The following is a 12,310-nucleotide window of genomic DNA, read 5'->3' on the forward strand; positions in this document are numbered from 1 at the left end:
GATCTCATTCATTCAAAATGCATTTTATATGAATAATGACACTTGTATACCTGGATATGTTATCACATAGAAATCATGATTTATCAATTAATTTGCAGTTAATTAAAAGGACAGAAATCACACATACTGTACACCAGCAAACAAATGCAAAGTCACTGAAACATGCAGTGTGTTAATTGAAAATGTTTATGCATTGAATATGAATGAATATTATCATAAGAAATTGAATAGTGAATACTCAGTAATACTTTATTTAAACAAAATAATGTGCATTATAGTTGGATCTATGAAATGAGTGATGAATGGCCTTTACATGGATGGATGAAAGGCTTTGCATTAGTGGTTCTCAACCAAGGGGTCGGGGCCCAATAGGGGACAGCTTAAAATTATTTAAATTAAGACCAAATATACTATAAAATAAGCTAAAACTGCTAAAACTCAAGATATAACCCGCTGTCATATTGTCTAATTTTAATTAATTCCCTCAACCCCTGTCATTTCTATTTAAGAACCAGGGTTACCACAGTCTTGGAAAACCTGGATATGTGAGGAATCACATCTCTCTCTCTCTCTCTCTCTCTCTCTCTCTCTCTCTCTCTCTATATATATATATATATATATATATATATATATATATATATATATATATAATAAATAAATCATAGATATTTCCATAACAAATATATATTTTTCTATTTATTGTCAAATTCTAAAATATTGTATCTGGTAAAAATTGCTGAGAAGTCGCTATTTGAGAGAGAGAGAAAAATGAGAAAATGAGCAGGTATTTCTTTATAGAAGTACCCGAAATATCTTGGGGGGGCCTTCAAATATTATCCTTGTCAATGTGGGGCCTTGGAGTCAGAAAGATAGAGAACCACTGCCCTACATGTTTATTTATTGAATGTATTATGCCAATTACTACCTACAGACATGCATATGTTTATTTAGAACAATCCAGATTCATGAACATTAGAACAAGGGTAAAAATTTGTTTTTATTTTTTATTATTGTATTACTGATTTTTCTGTGTGATTTAAAAGCTTTTTTTTTTTTTTTTTTGCAGTCAGTGTTAAAAATGTCCTTGTGTTTTTCCAGGAATTAGTCCTCTTTGACTTGCTCGCTGAGACCACGTACTCAGTCACCGTTGCCGCTTACACCACCAAGGGTGACGGAGCGCGCAGCAAACCCAAGCTGGTCACCACCACTGGAGCCGGTAGGTTTAGAGCAGTTTACGCCCCTGTTCCTGTGGACTCTGTAGTATTCAGCAGGTCTCTCCCTGCAGCCATTACTAGTGAATGCCTATAATTGCCCTCGCTGTGATGAAGGCGATTGTAATTCCAGTCACCTACAGCTCTGACTTTGAAATGCTCGCAGGAGTTAAGGAAATAATGGAAAAATCTGTCAGGAAAATAGACTTTTTCAAAAGAAAAGAATACTGCGTACTAGGGCTGGGCGATATGTAAAAAATATTTTATCGATAATCGCCTTAAAAAATATCGCGATATCCGATTATATCGTCTACCCAAGGCTCGCTCCAACATACACCGTTAACACAAGTCATGTTGAGTTTGGCTGCACTTTATCTAATGGTAGCCTGCAATTCAGTTAGTTTAATTTAATGATTGAAACGTTAAAGATTTTACTTTATTTAGTTTGAGCTTAAACGAACATAAAACATTAGCTTTGCTGTTATGTTAGTGTTGCTAATAATTTCCACACTGTTCTTATCACACCTGTGTTTGAAACGAATTTCCTTTCGTGAGGAGAACTGGTGAATACAACTGAACAGAACAGAACCCAATTTGGTGATTGTAAGAATGGTGAATGCATTTTGATGTCAAGGTGTCTTGCCTCTTTGTTTTTCAAAAGGTCCAATGTTTCTTTTTCTTTTTTAATCTAAAGCAAAGTATAACGCTCCTAATATGCTGTAACGGAGCTGCCAACATTGTAAACTCCGAACGTGTGCACGAGAAATTCAAAGCAACACAATTTCTTCATCCGTTTGCAATATAACAAAATTGTATTTTAGTTTCAATTACAATGATCATGTTTGTGCTTTTTGATTAGGCCTAATTATTATGTGCAACATTTAAATTAATATTCAGAAATGGGTAAAGTTTGGCTACTTTTACCATTTTTTTTGACTGCAAACCAAAATAAAATAGCCTAGCCTACTTGATAATATTATTTTTAAAACTGGAGATATCTCTGCTATTCTGAATTAACAGAATAGTTCATTTTTTTCATCTGCAGAACAAAATAAATGGTATAAAAACGAATATATACAAATGAAAAAAAAAATCATATAAAGATCAAGAAATCCAGATTATTATTTTTTTTAAACAAAATTAAGAAAATAAGGATAAATGATGTTTGACAGGAAACGCATCTCAAAGTCACATACACAGACTAATTTTGCCGTTGGAGCAGAAAGAAAAAAAAATAATTAAGTGATTTTATTTGTTAGTATTTTTTTTTTTAATACTGCTATTAAGTTTCAGTTTATTGCCAAGGCAACATTTCTAATTCTTGTTTAGTTTTTCAACTAATATACATACATACATGCATACAGTATATACATATATAATTTAATTTATTATTATTTGTATTTCTTTTTTGTGTTTTTATTAATTAACATAATTTTTGTTAATAGTTTCAGTCATAGTTTTAGTAAAGTATAATAACCCTGGTTTGTCATCTGTCCATCATCAGTTCCGGAAAAGCCTCGTCTCATGGTGAGTCCAACAAACATGGGCACAGCGCTCCTGCAGTGGCACCCGCCGCCCAACACCTATGGCCCACTGCAAGGCTACCGCCTCCGATTCGGCCGTAAGGACGTGGAGCCGCTAACGGTGATTGAGTTCTCGGAGCGCGAAAACCACTACACCACCAAAGAGATCCACAAGGGGGCATCCTACACGTTCCGCCTCTCGGCCCGCAATAAGGTGGGATTCGGAGAGGAGACGGTGAAGGAGATCACAACACCCGAGGACACGCCGTCCGGTTACCCACAAGGCATCATAGCCGAAAGTAGCACAACAACCACCATGCAGGTCAGCTGGCAGCTGGTGGCATTATCCGAGCGCAACGGAGCCATTATCAAATATGCCCTTCAATACAAAGACATCAACAGCCCTCGCAGTCCCTCAGAACTGTTCATCACAGCACCTGAGTCCACCGTCATGCTGGACGGCCTTAAAGCAGACACGACTTACGATATTAAAATGTGTGCCTTCACCAGTAAGGGCCCTGGTCCTTACAGTCCTAGCGTCCAGTTCAGAACGCAACCCGTCAACCAAGGTAGGGGGCTCAAAACACCCTCTCGGCCCACGTTTGCCTCCTTCTTCAACCTTTGAGAAAGAGTGTGGTTCTCAGGACCAAATCGAATAAAAAAATACCCCTAGCATAACTAGCTCATGTCAAATAGCATCCTATGGAGAGTCAATGGTAAGCCGCAAGGTAAGGTTCTAGTTCTGGCCTAGTCCTCATGAGGTAGCAGGTGAAATGCTTCGCAGGTAAGGCTGTTGATGACTAGCTGCCTTCCTAAAAGGTGGTAAGAGAACCGCTCCAGCTCTGTCTAATTCATCTGCCCCAAATTTCTTTTAGCAGTGTTTGCAAAAAATTTCCACGTGAGAGCTGCCATGAAGACCTCGGTGCTGCTGACGTGGGAGATTCCCGAGAACTACAACCCTGCACAGCCGTTTACGGTAAGAGACTATGAGAAACATTTAACCTGCAAATGCAGTCTGGATAACAATACAAAGCGGGTTGAATTTTTTTCACTTTATTTTTTTTATTCTATATTATTTCCATAATAAGCAAGCACTCTTTTTTAAAGTATGCTAAAGGCACTGTAGTACACAGCTTGTTTTCTGAATGATGTACATGGTATTTTCATAATCTTGCCTACCTTGCAGCCTTTGCATCCATTAAAATGCTCTATCACATTAATGCTTTGGCGTAACGTGGTTCCTTCCAGATCTTGTATGATAACGGTCAAAGTGTGGAGGTGGATGGGAAGCTGACGCAGAAGCTCATCACCAACCTTCAACCGGAGACTCAGTATTCATTCCTGCTCACCAACCGTGGGAACAGTGCCGGAGGTCTGCAGCACCGCGTCTCTACCATGACAGCACCTGACATACTTCGCACCAAACCGTACCTGATTGGCAAGACCAATTCGGACGGCATGGTCACGGTTGAGCTGCCGACGGTGCAGACAGCAGAGAAAATCAAGTGAGTAAGAGTTCTTCTTTGTGTTTGGTTTTATTGAGAGAATCACCATGGGCTTTGCAGATGGACCTATCTAGTTCATCATTTCATCTCACCTCTGAGATGAAATCTAATTTACTATTAATTCTGTTTGGACAGTCCATCTCAAGTGGTCCATAAATTGTAAAGTTGGTTGCTTGACCATTTTTAGTTTCCATCATTTTTTAAAATAATCAACTATTTTTTGGTGTTTTATTTATATTATATTATATTATATTATATTATATTATATTATATTATATTATATTATTTTCTTGGTTTAACCAAAGTGGAGGTTTTTGTGTCATGGCACACAATAGATTGTAGGTTATACAGAAGTTTGTGGAAACCTCAATATCTCGAGTTAGGATGGTCCGAGATCATTGAACAAAAACTGATCTCTAGTTCATATTACAAGGTACATGTACATTAGGGGTGGAGCCGAACCCGAATACGGTATTCGGAAAGGCACAAATAATGTGTTTTTTACGAATACTTATTTCGAACAAATACTTAAAATATTTGTATTCGGGAACAAGAAAAACTTTATTTCAAAAAGCTGCGTTTCCTGACCGGCGGTGCTGCTGATGTGGTGGCTGTAAATCCACTTGTTGATAAGAAAGGAGGAAAGAGCCACATATGGAAATATTTTGGATTAGGCTAATGTCACGTTGTCATACGGGGCCGTTCACATAGCGCGTTTTTTGCGCGTGCAGATTTCAAATGAGCGGCGCGGTTGCATAGCAACAACAGACGCCACGAGAGAGCAAGCGCTTGTGGAAAGGGGAAAGCGGTGCGAACTCATAGTGCGAACTGCGCTCTCCATGATGACGAGGAAGTATCAGCAAAGAATTCATTGATTTCTAGCCCTTGCATTAGCTTTATATTTATGGAGATGAGAAATGAAATAAAAAGCCGTCATTATGTTATTAATATCAGTCCGTCAGAAAAGCAGTTCGGCTTATTCTTGGCTGGATAACTCTTAGCAGGTTTAAAAAGCCATTTTAAAATGAAATATGAATGCAGTTTTGGATTAAATAAAAGTACAGTCAAGTCAAATAAAACACGTTTTATCTCCTGTATAGTTTGGTAACACTACAATAAGATACCATTCATTAACATCACTTAATGCGTTGTCTAACATCAACACATTGAGTGAACAATATATTTTTACAACATTAATTAATGTTTTGAATGTTATTTAATACAAACACTTGATTGGTCATGTTTGTTCACTTCATTCATTGTGCATTAAATAATGTTAACATAAATAATGTTAACTTTTGATTTAAAAAATGTATTTTTAAATTAACCCCAAGGAGAATAATTGCGACAGTAGCCTATATAGGCCTAACTATTGTTTATTGTTAGGTCATTTTATCTAATGTTATCTAACAAATGGAATCTTATTGTAAAGTGTTTTTAATACTACAGTTTCCATCTTTGTAAACGATACACTTTAATATATGTAAACTTAATCTAAATTAAGCTTTGGTACCGAAATTGGTACCAAGAACCGTGGATTTTCACTGGTATTGGTACCGTGACAACAGTAGTAGCTCTGTTAGCTCGGTAATTTAGACAAGGCTGTTGACAGAGTAACGTTAACGCAGGTAATGGCTGTTATGTTATTATTATTTTTTAATGACATTCGTTGTTACATGTTCATTGCTGGATTTAAGGAAAAACATCAACCAATATTGCATATCCATAATTATTATAATTAAAGAATACTTACACTATAACGTAAATTAGAAGTGTAACGCAAAGAAATGGATTTTTACACCTATTTAGAATTTTACTCGAATACAAATACAAATACAAATACAAATACTTTTCCCCCCTCAACAAATACAAATACAGATACAAATACCGGCTGCTTTGCACATCCCTAATGTACATATATACATATTTTGCTCATTGTTGCTGTTTAAACTGTCAGTTTATAATGGGAAGGGTTAAAATTTTAGTATAATGTTTTAGTGGGTACCTAGATAAGTATAGTGTGCATGCAGAACAATTTAGGATTGAATATTTATTTATTTTTATGAGGGAAATAATGTTTATAAGATAATTAATTTAAAAAAAAATCTCCTGACTTTGGGGTTGATTATCTCTGGTTTGGGAACAGATATGAACCTGAAATTTCCTATATGGCAGCATTCTGCTATAAAAAAAAAAATATATATATGATTTTGAGATTCCTCTGGTTGCAGAGCTAGAGCTAGTAGAAATCTGGGGGAAAAAACTACTTTATGTTTTGAGAAATTAACAGATGTTTTTTAAGCATAACAAATAAAAATAATAAAAATAAACAGTATTGCACAGTAATTATGTTTATGATTGACAAAATAATCTATCTAATTTATAATCTAGGTCTAAAACAGTAGTTCTCAACTAGGAGGCCTTGGAAAACTTCTAAGGAACAGCAGTGGGCAAAATATTTATATATGTGCATGTAGTACCTTGTAATGTGTGTTACAGTGTTATTTTTTGTTCTATCGATATACCATTAATTAGATTGTATTTTGATATTCTCATAATTTTAGTTAAAGTTGTAGTTATTTTTGTTTCTTTGTTTTTGTAATTTATATTAGCTTTATTTATATTTTTAATATGTCTAACACTTTATTTTAATAATCCACTTTAGACTTTCTACTAACTATAAGTAAATTTGCAACTACATGTCAACTAACTCTTAGTAGAGTATTAGTAGACTGTCTGCTTAAAAAGGGTTGGATCACCCAAAAATGAAAAATATGTCATTAATTACTCACCCTCATGTCGTTCCAAACCTGACTTTCGTTACACAAATCGGAACACAAATTCCGATATTTTTTTATGAAATCTGAGAGCTTTCTGTCCTTCCATTGACAGCCCATGCAACTACAACTTCCAAGGTCCAGAAATGTAGTAAAGACATCATAAAAGTAATCCATGTGACTCCAGTTGTTTAATCTCAATTTAAACCTCAGTTTTTTGCACAAAAAACTTAATTTACCACTCCCTAAATAAAAGTAATAGCTAAAAAAAATAGGCAAAATAATAATTGTCAAGCAACCTCCATTGAACCATTAGAGTGAATTAGATTTTATTTGTATATTCTCATTTTGATTTTTGTTTAATGTCTTGATTAAACAAGATGTTTCATGAATTATTTATTATAATTATTATTTTTTTGGTCTATATATAGTTTTATAAAGTTTTTCTTTTTTTCAGTTTATATAGTTTGAGTTATTTTAGTATGTTAAACAAAAATTAGATATCTTGTCTTCGGAACTAGGTGAAATAAAATGAGTTAGTGTTGTTGTTATTTTAATTAGCAATAATAACCTTGTTTCACTAGAGATCAGTTTTTCTTTTAAGTAGCTACGGAGTGTAAGGCTGGAAGCTTACGCTGCTATTTTGAACCAATAATCGGAACAGGCAGTTGAAGGATGACGTGTATAATTCAAATATTTATCTGACTCTAATATAATTAATCTGACTCCATTTAAGTTGTTTTTATTCTTTAACCTCTTATTCTTTAAAGGAAAAGGTCTTTCTTAGAACTGATAGGAAAACGTAGGATTTAACCTGAACATTTAGATAACGGAAGTTATCCGTTACACTTTAGCTTTCAACATAATCAGTGATAAAAGGAAAACATTCTCAAAGCCTTTAAAGCAGGCAAAGTTATTTATTAAGTTACATGTTTAGATATACAGACAGTAGAATGGAACAACATACTGTATAGAAAACTTAGTTGTAACAAATAATGTACTGCTGTGCAGAAGAGGCCGTAAACGTTTTTCTCATAGTATGAGGTTACGCACTGGTGTGCGGGAGTGGCAGAGGTAAAGCCTTTCTCCAAGATCAACAGTTACCTTTCCTTCTTATACCCTGAGCAAAGCATTGTTAAACATGAGTGTAATACCAACACCAAAACCGACCGACAGGAAACCAAAAGATGAGGCAAATGGGTGGTGATCAAGAGGGGGAGAAGAACATTAACATATTCTCCTCAATGCATGTTTAACCAATAGTACCTAGATTGTACATTAGGATACTTCAATATCTCTATTAAGTTCACCACCATTCATTTCAGTTTATAAGCTGTCAGATGAGATCAAACATGGCATAGTTACATATTAGAACACACTAGTAAATAAACAGTATGTAGTTGAAAGCATATGTCCTGTGAAGCAAATGGTACAGACGTGTCATTGAGGTGCAAACGACTCTGTCTCTCCCGACAGAACCATCCTGTGCCTGGAGTGTCCCAACAGTCCTCAATCAGCATATTGATGAAATCCCTTGCACTAGATAGGCATTAGCATACTGTGATGAAGAAGGCCATTGTGCCACGTTTAATTCACATATATACTTTTAAAGGGCTTTTTGAAGTACTAGGGCAGTAAAGAGTTCTGCCCATATTTGCTCAGCCCTACAGAGTGCCCTGAGATATTGAGGTTTCTCTAAATAAAAACACGTAAAGATAATCATTCAAAAAAACGAGGCAAGCAAAAATGATCAAGCAACCTCCATTATACCACTGGATTAACCCTGCATTAGTTAATGGCAAACATGTCTGCCACATTCAAGACCATGTTTGTTGACAAGTATTTATGTGTTGGATTATGGGAATTCTAGCAAGGCCATCTGTAATACTAGTAATAGTAAAGGGGTACACCCAAAATGCACAATTCTGTCATCATTTACATGTAGCTCATTCCGTTACAAACATGTATGATTTTTGTTCCTGTGTGTTTGGTCCTTTCCATGAAGGATAATAATGTGCAGCTCTAAAAAAAAGACATAAAATCACAGTAAAAGTGTCATAAAACTTTTATATACTTCTCATTCCTTGTAATCCATGTCTTCTGAAGTTATAAGTAACAAAACTTTTTTTCTTCTTAATTGTGCTTTTGCATTCTTTTTGAAATTGTGGTTGACTGAAATTTTGCCAAGGCCAATAAATATCAGCTGATATTTGCCTTCTTTTTTTTTTAATTATTGGCATCAGCCGATACGTTTTTCTCTTTGGCTGATACAGGGGTTGGACAATGAAACTGAAACACTGTCCAATATAGTGTTGGAGGTTTCACGCCTATATATGTGCGACGTGATTGCCGACCATCACTGATTTTACATTCCATCAGTAATAGCAGAGTGTGAAGGTTGAATTAGCAGAGCAAAAGCACAGCGGTACATAAAATATTGCAATCCACACAACATAATTGGAGACATATCAGAGTTCAAAATTGAGAACTATGGTATCCCAGGTAATGTCAGCATACCACTCCGTAGAATGAACCACATCCAACAGGAGTAACTGTCGACACAAGAGGAAGCTGTCTGAAAGGGATGTCCAGGTACTTACCTGGATTGTATCCAAAAAACATAAAAACATTGCAGAATTAAATGCGCACCTCGACTCTCCTGTTTCCACCAAATTATATTATTAGGCTGATCGCATTCAGTGTCTTACATTAAGACTCCGCCCATTACAGAAGAAATTTACTTTCTACTTTCGCCCATTACAAATTTTGAAATTGACTGTATTTTGGTTCTTGCTACTCCTCTTTTACATTTTTTTTAAGTTCTCACCAAACTTGGCTCAGATGATCACTAGACTGAGCTGCGTAGGGCTGACCAGACATAATTTAGTTTTTTTAACTCAGTTCAAAAGTTACAGTAACACAAAGTTACAAAATCTATTTAAACCAAGCATTGTATGCTTCATTAGCACCAAGATCTGAGGGGACCTGCCAGTTTTGGTGACAGTGCCACCTATGGGTCATGAAATCTGGAAAATGGCTATTTTTGTTTATAACTTGTAAAATGTTTGTCAGAATTTTCAGATCCTGGTGTCTATGAATTCATTGAGTCATGCTGAATCTGTCGTTACCAGAGATTCAGGATTGGATGAATTTCCTTTCCACCATTTAGAAATTTGTTATAATTATTAATATATTTTCATTAACACTTTTATGTATCAGCACAAAAATTGGTATGGATCATTGACAGTGTGTCCTGAAGATGTGTGAGAAGTTTGAAGACACCCCCACCTAGCATTCCAAAGATATAGGGCTTTTAAAAAAAAAATTTATCCTTATATATTTTTAAAATATTGTCGAAAAATGTAGGTTTTTTTGTTTATGCAATATTAACAATATTAGATTTTTCATTTCATTTTGAAGTATATGAAAAACAAATAAGTATAACAACAGTTAGAGTTGACAAGACCAAACATTGGCTGTCTGGTATACCCAAAGCAAATTGTATGTCATGTTTAACCACTATCTGCATAGGAGCCAGCGGCAAATTCCCGTAAACTGGCCGAGATAAAGCTGTGCTCGGTGGGTAGGGTACAACAGGGCTAAAGGCACATTTTTATTTATTCACTTTTAAACCACTGTATGCCACAAAAGTTCAGCTCAGAAATGTGGCTGATCCTTGATGCGATCGCAGACAGAAATGCAAAGTTGATTCTGTGCTAATTTGATCTAATATTTATTGTTTTTAAAAATGTTTTAGATTTATGTTGCAAATGAGAATCGATAAAAAAATTTACTATATTTTGAGACGGATATCTTGGTAATGATTTTCAGTTTTCAATAACGGAAGAATATGCAAAAGAATGGTATCTGGAGTAAAAGGTGCCCTTGCTGTTGGTGCTAAAGGCACAATATTTAACATGATAATAAATAGCTGGCTTTGTTGACATGACATGACATGACATGGTAAGATTTAGATGGTATTTCACAAATATCAGGTTGGGTGTTCACCTTAGAGATAATCACCTTTATAATAAAACCATTGTTTTTAAAAAATATGATATTAGTCATATTACATAATAATATATCACATTTATTGTTACTACTGTAAAGGTATAATAAATTATTATGGGATCTCATTCAATGCTTTCAGAATTTTTACTTTTTTTAATAATATTGTTTCTGACTAATTTTAAAATGAACATATTTTAATGACAATATATTTATTGAACAAAAATGTATTCTTTTATGTATCAAAATAAACCGAAAACAGTACAAACTTTGCTTTGCATTTGACTTTAACTAAAGTATTTGTACCCCGTGTGGGGTAAAAGGCCCACCTTGCCACCTCATACATTTATACGATTTTCAAACAAAGAAATTATTTTCATTATTTATTTTCACACAAAATATGTTGCTCCATCAATGTTCAATAAAAACATTATATATATATAATTTATTTATTTTTTATTGAACTCCTGGCCTGCATTTTATGTAGTTTATATATATATATATATATATATATATACCATTGATAAAATACAAGTAAGATTGTGGCAAAACTTCAAGCAAAGCATCCCTAATATCAATTGTTAAACAGCTATCGTCAATGTCAAAATGAATGAGATGGCTAATCAAATCTTACTGTCTTGCTGTCACAATGCAATGAGAGTTTGTGGAAAGATTTAAGTAGATGCAAGTATTAGACAACTGTTTTATGATAGAAATATTCAGCAACCAAAAGTAATATACTATCTAGTGATGCAAACTACTAAATGTTTTATGAAATTGTGCCGTTTTGAATTGAAAATATGGGATCATGATTTATGTAAATCATAAATGAATGTGACAAGACAAGAAACGTTTGCACACTTTCGACATAGGCTATTAGACATATGAATAAGAGTTAATGTGTGCACATTTTAAAATAAAATATTATTTTTAAATAGTTTAAATTGATTACTTCAAAATTACAATTAGACCTAGAACTTATTTTTTACTATTCATATTTACTTATTCCCTGAAATCGCTTTTAATCCTTTAATTATTTAATTGCTTTATTATTATTATTATTATTAATACTATGCAGTCGATCTTACAATTCTTATGAACGTGTGCTTGACTGTGATTCATGCGCATGCACGTCAAGATTATATGCAGATCTTTACTATGTCCATTTTAAATTTCGATTGCCGCATCTGAAATAGGTCAAGCCACTTTTTTTATTTGTCGATCAGATGTGGGTGAACGTTGCATTCATAACTATACTACTTCCTATAGCAACTCCCCCGCACACC

General features: G+C 34.4%; 1 protein-coding gene across 13 annotated transcripts in view; it reads left to right on the forward strand.

Annotated features, from left to right (window-relative positions):
- LOC311079646 (receptor-type tyrosine-protein phosphatase delta) overlaps positions 1 to 12,310 on the forward strand; it is a 687,052-nt gene that overhangs the window by 633,884 nt on the left and 40,858 nt on the right. For 7 of the 13 annotated variants that reach the window (XM_084109251.1, XM_084109253.1, XM_084109254.1 and 4 more), the window contains 4 exons: positions 1,099 to 1,216; positions 2,716 to 3,303; positions 3,610 to 3,710; positions 3,983 to 4,239. In XM_084109251.1, the coding sequence (XP_083965377.1) occupies positions 1,099 to 1,216; positions 2,716 to 3,303; positions 3,610 to 3,710; positions 3,983 to 4,239 (1,064 nt within the window). The remainder of the gene's footprint in view (positions 1 to 1,098; positions 1,217 to 2,715; positions 3,304 to 3,609; positions 3,711 to 3,982; positions 4,240 to 12,310) is intronic. The other 6 variants (XM_084109252.1, XM_084109255.1, XM_084109258.1 and 3 more) reach the window with 2 other exon arrangements.

This window comes from Abramis brama, assembly GCF_963993115.1.
Source record: "Abramis brama genome assembly, chromosome: 3".
Lineage (NCBI taxonomy): Eukaryota > Metazoa > Chordata > Actinopteri > Cypriniformes > Leuciscidae > Abramis > Abramis brama.